Raw genomic sequence first — 15330 nt, 5'->3', positions numbered from 1 at the left:
CTGTCCAGAGAGGGGGAGTTCAAACAGTTTGTGTCCAGGGTGTGAGTGGTCTGCAGAAATCTCTGCCCTCCTTTTGTCTCATGAGGTGTACAGGTCCTCCATGGAGGGCAGGCTGGCACCGATGGCTCTTTCTACAGTCCTGACTGTTCACTGGAGTCTGTTCCTGTCCTGTTTGGAAGAGCAGAGAACAGACTTGATGAGTCCTCTGTAGAACTGCATCAGCAGCTCCTTGCACAGGTTGAATTTTCGGCGATGATGCAGGAAGTACATCCTCTGCTGTGCCTTCCTGGTGATGGTAACTCGCAGCACATCTAGAGATCTCATCTATGAGAGCAACAGACTGAAAAATGACTCTGCACCCTGATCTCAGCTCTTGTCTCAGGAGCTAACGCTAGCTAGGAGCTGTTGGCAGATAATGCAAACACGGCTGATGAATCCATTTTTTCTGTAGCTTTATTTGCATTATATGTAACATGTTTCTGTCATTCCCTCGCTTATTTCTCAGTCTTCATTTACATGCAGTAGATTTATAGATACACACACATATTAGATCTAAATGTGTCTGTTGTCGTACCCGGTCTCCTCGCCCATCAGTTCTTAAACACACATAGGAAAACCCTTTATGTTATTAAATCAACACTTCCATTGAACACACACAGACTAATACACACACAGAGAAACATAACCTGGTGTAAGATGGAACAGAGATTTCAACCCTGTTACAATTCAATTACCATTAAACCTACCCCTCTCTCTCTGTCTCGCTTCTTCCTCCCTCTCACTCTTCCCTTATGTCTGCCTCTTTCAATTCTTTCTTCTTCCTGTGCTTTTTCATCCCTCTTTCTTTTTGCTGTGATCCAATTTTATTTGTCTTCCTACTCCTCTCTCTACTCTCACCCACATTTTTCACCCTCTTTCATTCTCCCATTCTCTTATCATGTCATTGACCATCTGAAATCAATCCATTCCTCTTTTCCTCCCTCTTTCCATGCTTGTAGATTCTCTCTTCAAAACCACTTAGGTGTCAGAAGCATTTCACTCGCAATCCTTCAGCTGTTCATGAACACACACACACATATGCACATGCACGCTGACACAGTAACACCACTGCAGTGTAAAATCTATGCTGATGTGATCAGTGCAGATCGTGTTATTGACAGACAGCAATATTCCCACGATAGAAATGATTCACCTTCATCACTGTCAGTGTGTGTGTGTGTGTGTGTGTGTGTGTGTGTGTGTGCATGTGCGAGGATTCAGAACCCCTTCAGGTTTTTGCACACTTTGTGTTGTAGATTGAATTTTAAATGGAAAAAACTGTCATTTTGCCCATCAGTCTATACTCAATTACAAAGTGAAAACATGGAATCTATTAAATCAGAAACTGAAATCTCTTACATAAAACATATGTAGACCCTTAATTCATCTCCTAAAAGACCTGCTGGCAACAGTTACATCGAGTCTTCTTGGCTAGGTCTCTACAAGCTTTGCACACTGGGCGGTTTAGCCCATTCTTCATGACACGACTCTTCATGACTCCCAGGCTCTGTCAGATTCCCCAGACAGTTCTTGGAGTTCAGCCCAGAGAGTTCAGTTTTTGTCTCATCGGACCAGAGAGCCCTTCTCCTCCTTAAATGCAGTCTGACAAACTCCAAGCAGCTGCCGTCTGTCTTTTACTCAGCAGCTCCTGTCTCACCACTTTACCTTAAAGGCCTGATTGATGGAGAGCTGCTGAGATGGGTGTCCTTCCAGCAGGTTCTCCATCTCTGCAGAGGACTTCTGAAGCTGTGTTGGAGGGACCGTCAGGTTCTTGGTCTCCTCTCTGACCAAGACCCTCAGCATATAACTAAAGCATATAACCTCTGGATTTAGTCTTTTCTACTATCTTGGATGCTTTTCTCCCTGTATCTAATTTCCTTTAATTAGGCATCACTTTCTTTTATCTGTCATTTAATTTTTTTCTTGCTCTCATTTCTTCCTTTGTTTACTAGACCATCATTACTTGCTTGTTCCCTTCCTCTTATTTCACAACCTTCCATTCTCACTTTCTACACTTTCATACATACACTTTCACTACATAATCTTCCTTTAATGCTGTTTTAAAATCACTTTTATCCAAATTTTATTTCTTTTCTCTCACCTTTGCATTTCATTTTAGCTCATTCCCTGTTCAGTTATTCTGTTCTTCTTTCACCTTTTCTTTTTAACATTTTTGCTGATATTTACATTTCCTTTCCCCTAACCGTTTTCCCATCTCCTCTCCTCTCTTGTCCTCTCCTGTCCTCATTCCTTCCCTCCTCTGCCCTCTTGCCCATTCTTTATGATTTGAAGGCTCATTTGTTAAGAGGAGGTAAAGCACTCTCACTCTCCCCCTAGCCTCTTCCTGTCTCTTTTTGTGGGCTTTGGAAATATAATTTTCAATTTTTAATTTGATTCATTTATATTTGATCATTAATCTGTGCTGAGAGAGACTTAATTCGGTGGAAAATAGATGAGGTAGTTAGTGAGGGCTCTTTATGAAGTCAGCTCAGCACAGCACTGGGTCTTTTAGGTTTAAGGAAAAGAAATTGAGTCTTCATGTCAGAGTCTGTGTGTGGTAGAGAAAAAGGCAACATTTAACAGAACAGTGTGTTTGAGAGAAAGTGTGTGTATGTTGCCTTTAAGTGCAAGAGTGACAGGAAAAAATTATCTTCATAGACAGTCTGCTTTATATGTAGAATCTTTTAATGTTAATTAGCCATTATCGTATTTATTTTAACGAGGAATGTTTCTTCTTATACCAGACTCAATTTTTGTTGCTATACATTTGAACTTGTATAGCACTTTTCTATGCATTGCTGCACAATCAAAGTGCTTTCACACTATTTGCCTATTCACACTCCCAAGTGCGCACACACACACACACACTTACACACCAGTGGGACAACCACTGAGAGCAGCTTTGGGTGCAGTGCCTTGCTTAAGGCCCGTGACACACCAAGCCGACCGTCGGGCGTCCACGAGCGTCTGTGGCCTTAGTTCTTGTGGTGTGTCCCACACGGTTGGCACTAGTTGGACCATGTTGGTGGCTTTTCAGCCAACTCAGCACGTTGAATTGGTGAACGAGACAATCAAAAGCCCAAGGGCTGACAAGGCGAGTTCCATTTGCAGCTTCTTATCATATTCTTGATTAGAGGCAGTTATAAACTTTCTGTGGTGAGCGACAACTGCTTTGTTTACAGTTTGTATAGCTGCAATCTTCTTCATCTTCTCCTTTTCGATTGACAAACACAGTATATACTACCGCCACCTGCTGGTATGGAGAGTCATTCCCTCTGTAGCCTTTGCAGTGTTCAAGTGCCACTTTTTGGTCCCAACAAAAGTGAAGTTGGCTTTCATAGTAGCTAGTTTTTCAATGCCAGTTTTGACTTGTAGTAGCTAAGGCAGAGAAAAAATGATTTATTTTGCTTAAGTTGGACAGAATTCATCCTCCTCTTTCACAGAGTGAACAGTGAGAAATGACAGACAGTAAGGTTTCAGACTCTTCTCTGTGTATTTCTCTGAGCTGGGTACTGTATAACACTAATATCTCAGAATCTGACTAAATCTACCATTTTAAGCAACACAACTGTATTTGTGCACAAATTATTATAGCTTATTGCTCCAGTTATTGCTCCCGACTGGGGTGCAGTAACTAGGGAGGAACACGAGTTCCCTGGAAGCAGTATTCGTTTCCAGTGCTTGCATTGCTTCAGGTTAACTGCTCCCACAGGTAACATTAAAGTCACTGCTGTTTACTTCAACTTTGGTACCATGCTGCCTTATTAAATGAGTGGCCAGGCTCATGGTACCACTGATAAAATTGATGGTATCATAAGAGATGCACGGTACAGACATGGGAAGCAGAGACGTTTGGCCAAAATTGCTTTCTGACTCAAACCCTTTGTTTTATTCAGTCTTTATTCATCCTCCCTATCCACACATCAACCTTCCCCCTTGCTTCTGCCATCATCTGCCTCTACTAAGCCTGTTTCTGCTCTCTCTTCTTCTGGCCAACCACTGACCCTGGTAGTGCCTGAGCGAGCTGCTTGTTGAGGCTTACCCAAACACACCACAGTGGTGTGGGTTAGTGTGTGAATGTGACAGAGAAAGCAGAGCGTGGGGGTGTGACCGGGTTTTTACCCCCCAGTGGTAAGAGTTTCTTGACCGTTTGCTGACACCGGGCCCCCCACTGTACCTGGACTGTCAGCCCTTCTGTCTACCTGTCTCCGTTTCAAGCATACACACACACTCACAGATGCATGTCATGTTCAGTTCACTGTGTTGACTGCTGCCTGGGCTAGTTAGAGCTTTGTGATGACTACATTTCCATAGAAAGCATGCACACTCGCATCACAGATGCAACATGTACAAATACAAAACACGTAAAAAAAATGGGGAAAGATGTACATACAGTCAATTACAAATGCTAATTAATACACAAACATGCTATGTGTCTTTATTTCTTTGCCGTTAATAGGAGGTCTTTCTGAGAAATGTCTTTATTGTTTTAAATGTGGTCGGGACATTTTTTAGAGCATTTAAATCTCTCTGTCCATGTGTAATATAAATCCTTACTGTTTGAAATGTCGCTATTAATATACATTAAACATTTTGGTTTCATTTTATGTGGGGGTATTTTTGAATGTTGAAAATCACATTTGAGTTATTTTCAGTAACTGATCTTAATACTTTGCCTTAAAACCAACAACATTCATACTCTTACTTAGTGAGTCAGTGACAGACCAGCTAATTTGCCCTCCCACTTCTTCTCAGGTCACTCACACAGTCAGTGTGTAGCACTTTCTGTTTTTCTTGGTGTCTGTTGTGCACTAGTGACATTTCTCTGGTACTTATTTTAAATGACACCACTGATGTTTTGCAGGTAGATGTGAAATTCATTGCTTTCTGTGTGCATGTGGAGTCTTCGCTGAGAAAGATCAGTTTTGTTACATCACATCATTGCAATTCAAAAGACTTCAACTGACATGGTGTAGTTAAACAACAGTCAGCATAGAGGAGTATAAAACATTTCATTTGCTATGCAAAAGTCAGATTAATACTTAAAATTTATGTGAAAATAAAAGAATACAGTACAGAGTTTTTTTCCCTGAAGCATTTCTGAAGAACACATCTTACCCACATTGTCTTCCACTTAAATGGTAAAGACAACAAATAGCTTAGGCTTTATTTTCAAACATTTGACAGCCCTTTTCAGTACCTCCTCTCCTCTCCTCTCCTCTCCTCTCCTCCTCAGGTTACATGACACCTCTGTCTTCTTTATCCATCTTTAAGTGGTAACCACGGTAACATCCAGTCCCCTGAGAGATAGGCCTAATTAAATTAGGGCTCCTTTGTGTCAATTAATTAACAGAAGAGAGAGAGCAATAGAGAGACAGAGATTGGGCAACTGGGCAAGAGACAGGAAAGTAAGAGAGAGGCCCTTTTACTCGGATAGTCTCCATAAATTTGTCTTGTAGAATAAAAGAGGCAAGCAAGTTTAGCAAGCTTGACGATAACATAAAAGTGTCTGCATGCATAACAGACACACACATGCAAGAACTGCAGAAAGAGCACAGTTATCACCGAGTCACACTCAAATCTAACCTTCCTCCATTTCACACTGTTCCTCTCTCTCTTCTTTCTGTTTGCTGTCACTCTGTCTTTTCATGGTCCTTGTATGCTTGCAGATTTTTTTAGCCTTCTTGTCTTGTTAAGTGGACAAAAAAGGTCAGAATCTCTCTTTGCTCTTCTCTTTAAGCGAGTGCTATGCACAGCGTATTGACCCATATTTCTCTGTCTGTCATTTCTTACAGGTGTTCGTCTTGACAGGGTTCGTGGTGGGAGACAGAAGTATAAGCGCAGGATAGATGCTGACAACAGTCCATACCTGAACCCACAGTTGGCCCTGCCCCCAAAGAAGCCATGTAAGGGCACACACACCAAAAAAAAAACTGACCGTTAAGAGTATATGTAATGAACCTTTTGAGGCTGAGCAGTGACTTTCAAGGACAAGAATTTGCATATGCTGTCCTCAGTGTAACTGATACTCTACAAATGGCCATATGTGCTACATATGTGGCAGCACCATGTGACATCATGTGCAAAGGAAACACTGAAGAACATACAATGGACTGCACATGAGTAACATTCTCTGTAGAAATAAACAGAAAATATTCAGATTCATATACAGTATACTATTTCAAAGTGTAGTCAGGGCTTGGTCTTTAGGAACCTGAAGTATAAAGAGTGACTTTTTCATTCGTTTTTGTTCCACTGGAGACAGTTGGACAGTAAAACCATTTAAACACACACACACACATGCACACATACACACATAAATAGACACAGGGTAATGAGAAGCCCATCTGTTTGGGACCAAGTTTATCTCCCCGTCTCTACTGCTACCAGTTTGGGGTCATAACATTTTATATGTGTAATATTTCACTGTAAAGGTATTCATTTACTTCCTGCTGGATTGGTTGTGTTTTTTCTAAAGAATAAAACTGTCGCCAAAGTCTGATGATTGAAAAAATTAACAAGGGAGAGAGTGAGTGAGAGGGACAGAGAGACTGAACCTAAATGAGAGGGTTTCTCAGAGAGGGAGAAAGACGAAGAAGAAGGGGAGAGGGAGCCCAGCCAGAACCCTAATCCGGATTAAATCCAATCTGGCAACCCTATCAAAACTGGAGTGAGCTCTCTAGCTAACCGTCTGCTTGGACACATAACACACACACACACACACACACACACACACACACACACACACACAGGGTGCAGATTTAGCGTGTTTAGCAGCCTGGTCCCCAAAGCCCATTTTACCTAAACTGGAGCATATTCTGCTTTAAGCCAATATGCTGAATGGCTGCACGGCAGTGTACCAGGACTTTTGCGTCACTAATCATTGAGATGATGGGATACTGTGAGTGCGTGGACACTGTTTGTGTGTGTTTACATACACAGATCATGTGTGTGCTCCCACTAACTGAACGTGTTCACTGGTGGGAATTTATTATTATTTCTATCAAGCATTTGTCACATTGTGGGTGAATTTCAACATAAAATGATTTTACTTATTTATTTACTTATTATAATTTATTTTACTCAACCACTCCAAATAATAATTCAGGCTTTAACCCCTATGTTAAATGTTTTCCTTGATATATATTATGCATGAACACAATGTCTCTCTGCCAAAGAAAACCTACACTTCTACACTTAACAAGGAACACAGGGTTGATATAGACTTCCTACAACTCTCTTTTTCCTTCTGTCTCGCACACAGTCGATACACACACACAATCTCTCTGTCTCGCTCAGATACACACACACACACAGCCTATCTATCTGTAGCCCAATCCCTAGCCTCAGCATCCTCATTGATTGTGTGAGAACAGAACAATAGCCCAGGGTTTGGAAATGGGCTTCCATTGATTCTAATTAGGGAAACATTAAATAAGATTTACCCACAGATACTGCAGTGTGACTGGGATTGGTTGGGCTCAAACGACCCTGCAGCTGGAGCTAGAAGGAACAGGATGGAAAGAATATATATGTCATATATATATATATATGTACAAATGTGTGTGTGTGCGCAACAGAACTGGGGGTGGAGATTGTTAGATCAATACACAACTCATCCCCCAAACTCTGTTTCACTCTCTCTGGCTGTTTATCTCTATCTAGCTGTCGCTCTCTCTACTCTTCCTGTCTGTCTTTTACAATCTGTCCACGGCTTTATTCCTACCTGTCTGTCTTCTCCCAGTTTTTTCATTGCTTATCTATCTCCCTCTCTTTTTTTTCTCTATCCCTCACTCTTGCTCCTCTATCCTCTGTTATTATTCCCATGCTTGATTAGTCAGTGGATTAATTTGGAAGCAGGGTATCAGTCTGTTACTAATGGGCCATAGAGATCTCATCACCACATGTCACTGTTACCAGATGAGCTGTTTGGCGTTCGGTATTATCTTTCCCTTCTGAATGTATCTACAAAGCTTCTTAAGGCTGTGATACAAAAGACAGCATTTTGGGCAACCTGAATCACCAACAGTAATCACCTTTAATCACACCTTGGAGCATTCCCTATTATGGAAGCATTTCAATAATTTTTGATCTTTTGTCAAGTGCATTTTCATTTTCCTGCCAAATGACTGAAATCAAATCAATTATCTCCTGTTTGATTGTTGAAAAATTCCAAAGGACATTACAAGACATTGTAGTCAAGCATCTTAGCTGCTGTTCCCATTGCATATTTATAAGTGAACCGCAAAAAGCTGTAATGATGATTTTTTTTCCAATTTCTATACAATACTTTTGATAGTTTTTAAAGTAAATGTGCTGTTTGCCATCTTTAAAGGTGTATTTACATTCCAAGGTATTCCAGAACCAAATACTGTATGTTTAATATGTTTCTTCATGTTTATGTGCAACGTGTGCCGTGTATTGTCACATACTGAAATCATGTATGATCAGTCATGTATAGCATTATGATTGGTGTGCTGTATCATATTTCCTCATATGCAGCGTGTCTGGCTTTTTTCCTTTGGTCCAGGGGTTTTCAACCAGTGGTCTGTGGCCACATGGTGGTCCGCGAAGGCATTGAAGGTTGTCCCTGACCGTGCCTTCAATAATGTACTGAGGTTTCACTGTAGGAATCATAATTTTTTCTTTTTATTTATGAAAAACAGTTCCATGTATAAAAAATTTTTGAATAATCAAATTCATACAAATATCTGAAATTTACAAAAGATAAAGTGACTTTCATGATTAAAGTAGTGCCCATCTGGTCTGTCCACCCTACAACAGTTGCCCTCAGGTTATTTCTTAGGCAGAATCGTGGTCCCCAGGACACAATTAGTTGAAAACCCCTGCTTTAGTCTAGTGTCCAGCTCAGACATAATGCCTTTAGACATACAGGGTATGTGTTACCTAACAGGCCATGTTGCCAGGGACTTTGCATATGACCTTTCACATTTTCTCCCCGACTTGGTGTGGAACAGTTTGTAGCCTAAAACGACCAAAATTCACCATCTCTTTGTCTCTGTGTCTTTCTCCTTGTCTGGTGGTCATGTCAGTTGCCTTTGGCTGCCTTGCAGATAACAAAATCGTCTCTCACCTGCTGGTGGCCGAGCCAGAGAAGATCTACGCCATGCCTGACCCAACAGTACCAGACAGCGACATCAAGGCCCTGACTACACTTTGTGACCTGGCGGACAGAGAGCTGGTGGTCAACATCGGCTGGGCCAAACATATCCCAGGTAGGAGGAAAAAACTGCTGAGCCATGACTTTCACACTGAACTTAACCTGATTCCTTGTTGCTGTCAACACCCACATATAGTTACTACATATTTTTTTTCAGTTCCAAAGTATAGGAGATCTTATACGCACACAAACATACATAATATGTGAACTGGTGGAGAGTGTATAAAGTCAGAATCAACCACTTCAGAACCAAACAGTTGATGAATGCATGCAGCCATAACAGTTGAAACAAAGAGAAAGATGGAGCAAAATGTAAGGGAGGCGGAGCTGAAAAGTATAATCTGGTTTTGGTCTTAGTGACAGAGCCTGCTGTGACAGCGCAGAGGAAGGAAGAGTGGTTTCTCAGATTAACACAGATTAACACAAAGATTAGTCTCATTGTCAAATGGAAATGTGGTTTTAGAATAGCACAGAGTAGAACTTCCCCTGTTTCCACTGCTCAATCAGCACAGGAGGTTGTAAAGCTATAGGGGGAAACACCAGATTAGAGACATAAATACTGCGCAGTCTTGATGCATAAATCTATAACAGTAAAGTCAATGGTATTGGAGAACAGGGTCTCCAACATGATGTGTATTATATCATATTAATAAATGTGAAAATAAGAGAGAGAAATGGGAGATAAAAAGAGGGAGAAAGACAGAGATGGAAATATACATCACTTCTTGTTATTGTATTGATCTATGTGCTGCTAAATGGACAATAAGCAGACATATAGATTGATCCATGCATTTAAGCATCGCTCTTTGACTATTTATTTTACTCTTTCAAAACAACATATAGCCTCATTCCAGTACTATCTTATTTCCTCTAGTTTTCCTGTGACCCTTTTTTACTTTCTCTTTTAATCCATTTACCTCTCACTCTATATGTATTTCCTTACCACTGGGATGCATCTCCTGAAAATAACACAGATACACAAAAAGAACTCCGACACTTAGACAGATATACACAATAACTTATACATGATGTATATGTGATTGCTCTGCATTGTAGCTTGCCTTTTCTTTGGCCCACTACTGTTACCAGTGAGTAGACTGAGTTAGCCAGGGTTATTTGCTGGGCTGAGTGTGTGCGTGTTATGTGTGTGTGCAGCTTTCTTTGTGGAGGGAGCAAAGCGCAACAATTGCTGGGCGGAGGAGAGAAGATGGCGTGATTAGATGAACGAGAAAGGCAATCCACTGCTCACAGAGAAAGATAGAACTCTTCATCTCCCAAGTGTGTGTGTCTGTGTGTGTGTGATGTGAACGCCTTATGAAACCGTCTCTGTTTACAACATTGAGCCCTGATCTAATACTCATACACTATCACCCACACATACATGTACAAAGTGATCTACTGTTCACTCTGGGTGGAATGGATTGTCAGAAAGAAATACACCTCCTCAACATTCTTTATCAGCCTGTTACACGAACACACACACACGAGGCAAACAATAAAGAGTCTGCAATGACTTTAGCCTTGAATAGAATAGACCAGTTAACCTTTTTTGCAGCCGTCTTGTTTCACATCTTGTCAAATGTGTATATGTGTGAGATAACTATGTGCAGCGTGTACATGTGAGCACACACATGCACACGACTTTGCTCGCTATGGTACAGTAATTTTTTAATCAAATTGATGGAGAGAGACAGAGAGACAAAGAGAAAAAAGACAGGCAGAGAGAGGAGAAGTAAAGCCAATTTATGCTTCATGATATGGTTGCGCAGCACTGCATTCACGCACGCACACTCAGGCTGCTAACAGTGGTAACAACGTGTCAAGGCAAGCGCCAGGCAGCTAATTTGAAGTCATTAGATGTGTGCCGTACTGGCAACAATTTGTTACGCTCACACACGCACAAACACACACAAAAACACATCACATACACACACTGAGTTAAGAGCCGTCTGCGGATAGCGAGGGGGCTAAATTGTAAACTAATTTAAACATCACTCAGTGTTAGAGAGGCTGCCTGCAAGACAGGCCCCCAGATAACAAGGCTACGGTACGTGTGTGTGTGTGTGTGTGTGAGTGTGTGTTGCTAGTCATGTTTGACACACGGTCGCCCAACCTTTGAGGCTTCTGACAACACACACACAAATATACACACATATCTCTTTGATTGGTTCTTTTCTTCTAAAGCCCGATGTGTGTGTGTCTGTGTGCGTGCTCATTTCCATACTGATATGGACTATGTGCAAACATTTGATATGTCACTAGGAGAGGAAAATGAGGTTTCAGACACAGCGTGTGTCTCTCTCGTTATCCCACGAGGAACGAGCCACGCACGTGCCACTCACACATGCTCATGTGTGTTTGAAAGAGATGAAGCACAATGAAATGCATGCAAACACTTAAAGGATAAGGCCAGTCGTTTTCTATATTAATGTTATTTTCAACACTCCCCATACAGACTAAAACCAACGTGTCAGTCCTGGATCAGCTTGTTAGTCTGTGCCATAGACCTCACTATTAGCTCAAAAATGATTAAAAACACATCAGTGAAACACACTGGTGACTTGTTTCTTCATTAGCAAACACCAGACCCAAGCGTGAGGAGCTAGAGGAATGTATACAAAGCAGAGAGCTCGCGCAAGATCTTGTGCTTGTGCAGTTGACTATGACTTGTGCTAACTTCAGGAAATTATGGCTGCTTGGAGCCTTTGGGGCAAAATAGTTGGGTCTGGAATTTTGATATGAAAAAAGATGTCAACGTGTCTTGCAAACACGGGCAAGAAGTAGAAACATTTTTGCTGATTCAAACAGTGGGCAACACATAAAGTGAACCTATACTGTACATACATATGTTCACACACAGATGGGCGACAAATTAAAGAAAAAACTACCATGAATTGAACAATATACACTTTATCAACTACTCTTCTAAACTATATGACCCATATGGTCATTTGTCCCTTCCCTTTTACGCGACCTACAGTATAGGAGTATCTCCTGAAATAGCGGTCCTACATTATCAGGCAGAATTCTGCCAACGTTAACAACAGCATATGTTGCACCAGCACCCTTTGCTGTTTTTTTCACAATGGAAACTGCCATAAACACAAGGGCAAGTGTGCTGGGACTCTGTCGTGATGGAAACTGTTATAAACATTCTGTGAATAAAAAGATAAATCAAATAATAAAGAAAAATAATCCTTATTGATCAGTGACTCCTGTATGTATTTACTTCTGCTTATTTATTTAGGGTTTCCTTTAATTTGTCACACATCTGTCTATTCAGTAACTGAGCAGTGAGCATCACACTCAGGAAACTGAGCATGTAAAAATATCATAGGAGTTATTATTCAGAGGATGTGAAAGGCCTTAGCATCCAATAATATGGATTAGGGAGGAGACGGTCTCATTTTAATAGCTCTCAAAGAGACAACTCCAGATGCATATTGGGCTGCATATCATAGCCAAGTGTGTTTGTGTGTGTTTGAAGGAGGAAGGTGAAGAACGGCAAATATTTAACCAGGAGTGAATGAGAGAGTGAACTAAAAGAACAAAAGACCCTTCAAAATGAGCTATTTATATGTGTGTAGAATTAGTCCTTTCATCCCCTCTTTTCTCTTCTCTTGTTCTCTCATCCTCCCTCTGTTTTTCGCTCCCTCTCTTTATCCCTCTCTCTCTCCACCTAAATGAATACCGGGCAGTCATGCTAGCAGCTCTTATCTAGACTTGTGGACACAAAAGGGAAAGACAGACAGGCGAGCACTTGACGAAAGAGCAGAGAACGTACAAATGAATGAACGAACAAGAGCCAGAACCTATAACACAGTCTATTTTACCAGAACTAGGGGCCTTGCCATTAGTGCTTTTTATTACAACCCCCTCCCCCATTCTTTCTTTATTCAAAAAAGAAATTGCTCTCGGGCCACCCCCCACATCCCCTCCACTATTCTCTTGCTTCCCTATCTGCTCTTACTTGCTCTTTCTTTTCTTACAGTATTTCTCCCAATCTTTCTTTCATTCCTCTTTCAATTTTGACACTCAGGATAAGCGGTTTATGTGTCTGCAGCAACGCAGTCTGATTGAGCTGTAAAAATGGAGGAGAGGAGGGGGTTTGCTGTTGGTCTATTCATTTAATCGGCCTTTATAGAGATATGAAATAAGGAGTTTGGGTGGCGGTGATGGTGATTGGATAGTAGGTGAACAGGGAAGTCCTCTTACTTCCTGTGCAAGCTTCTCATTCACTTGGTTTTTAGTCTGTCTCTTTATTATTCCTTCTTCCTCCTTCTTCATCTGGATTTGGAGATGAGCATGAGCCTGTTTTTCCTCAGTGATCATGGTTGTTAGTACAAGCATCCTCTGGTGGGTTTTTAATTAAATTAGCTGAAGATTGTAAACATGCTGAAAGTGTGTTTCTGCTGTTTTATTTTAGCTCTGCTCTGAACAGCCTGCTTCCTGTTTTGCACCATGCAGCACAATGTAAGGTTGAGTCTTCAGTCAGAGGGCTTCTCATGCCTCTTTAATTATAATGAGTCTCTCTTTCTGTTTCCAGATGATTGAGCAAGTAAGGTTCAGAGCTCCTCTATGGTCAGGAGGAAACCCCTAATACTACAATAGGAAACTCTTGTGTTTGGGAACTACATACTCTGTAACTTGTGGGGTCCCTCGAGGCTCAGTCTGAGGTTTCATGATCTTTTTCCACTGATAACCAGGAGTGCTGAATGTTATACAAGTGTTGAAGCTTAATTTTACATCTAACCTTTCACCAGTAACTTGCACTGGCATCATAATTGACTTGTCTCTTTTCAATGGTCAACAAAAGAACAGCTAGCTGCCAGAATTGTGCAGAAACTGTCTTCTTCTCTTACTTTTTTACTAAATGTTTTACTTACTATGTCATGAATACTTTGTTAAAAATGATTTGATTTCTATACATAATGAGAGATGTGAAATTAAATATTTCAAATCACCTTCCTCTGTATGTGATTGAAAAGCATAGGATGTGAAAGAGAATGACAAACTAGAAGATGAGGTTTAAAACAAAATGTACAAGGGAGAAGTGAGAAAAGGAAAGAGTATGAAATTGGAGGAAAGTGGAAAGCACATATTTACTTCAGTATAACCTACTCCCAAAGTGCTTTTAACTCAATACATTTCTGACCTGATTGCTACATATCCCAACCCTCTCCAGCCTCCTTCATAGCCTCTCTTTCTCCCCCTCTACCTCTGTCGCTCCCTCCCTTTTCTCCATCTATGTGAACTGACCTCCCTCCCTCTCACTCCATGGTGTGTTGAACCTCTACACTATCAAGTCAACCTCATCTCTCAGCCACTATCTCCTCCTACACCCCTCCTTACCCCCTCTTCTCCCATTTTGCTAGTCAGCCATCATCTTTCTCTTTAGCTCTGTATCCCCTACAGATAATCAAGGTTCATTGAGTTCTAGTTCAGCTCTGTATTTTGAAACGGTATGATCAACTGTATGATTGATAAGATCACTCATTCACATATGCCTTTTTATTAACAGGGGTATATCACAGCATGCTCAGTGAAACACCCAATAAGCAAAGTCCACCCTAATCTATCCCTCTGCTTCGCTTTTGTTCATGTTGTACTGAAACAACCAGCTAAGCAGTTAGCCATTCAGCCTACCTGACATTCAGTCACTTAGCCAGCCAGTCAGTCACTCAGTTAACTACACTGCCAGTCAGTCAGCAAAGACTGATTAATAGAAATGTCTGGTTTCTTTTAGCAAATCAAATGTTAAGTCCCAGCAGCCAAGGGGAACTACACACACACATGCACACATGCACAAATATACATATGGACATTTCTATAACTCTGAGAGTGCAGCTCACTAAATTAACACTGACACACATTATAACAGTGTGAGTGTTTGTGCAGAGAGTGAGAGAGGGATGTAAAAGCCCGGGCTGGTGGTGATGTCACTCTACAGTCTTCTTCATTAAGTCTGTTGATGTCATCAATCAGCAAAGAGGTTGTGGTGCTTGTTAGCAGAGAGTGGTAAATCAGCAGAGAAACATCTCTCTACCACCTGTTCCACAAACACACACACACACACACACACACACACACACACACACACACACATCTAT

At 41.1% G+C, this 15330-nt stretch overlaps 1 protein-coding gene across 9 annotated transcripts in view; it reads left to right on the top strand.

Moving 5' to 3' along the window:
• esrrga (estrogen-related receptor gamma a) overlaps nt 1-15330 on the top strand; it is a 159703-nt gene that overhangs the window by 112774 nt on the left and 31599 nt on the right. For 7 of the 9 annotated variants that reach the window (XM_020589918.1, XM_020589923.1, XM_020589919.1 and 4 more), the window contains 2 exons: nt 5835-5945; nt 9093-9275. In XM_020589918.1, coding sequence (XP_020445574.1) covers nt 5835-5945; nt 9093-9275 — 294 coding nt within the window. The remainder of the gene's footprint in view (nt 1-5834; nt 5946-9092; nt 9276-15330) is intronic. The other 2 variants (XM_020589921.1, XM_020589920.1) reach the window with 1 other exon arrangement.

Source organism: Monopterus albus, unplaced genomic scaffold, assembly GCF_001952655.1.
Source record: "Monopterus albus unplaced genomic scaffold, M_albus_1.0 scaffold10.1, whole genome shotgun sequence".
Taxonomy (NCBI): Eukaryota; Metazoa; Chordata; class Actinopteri; order Synbranchiformes; family Synbranchidae; genus Monopterus; species Monopterus albus.
Note: the sequence above shows the minus strand (reverse complement) of the source record. Positions and strands in the feature narration are given on the sequence as shown.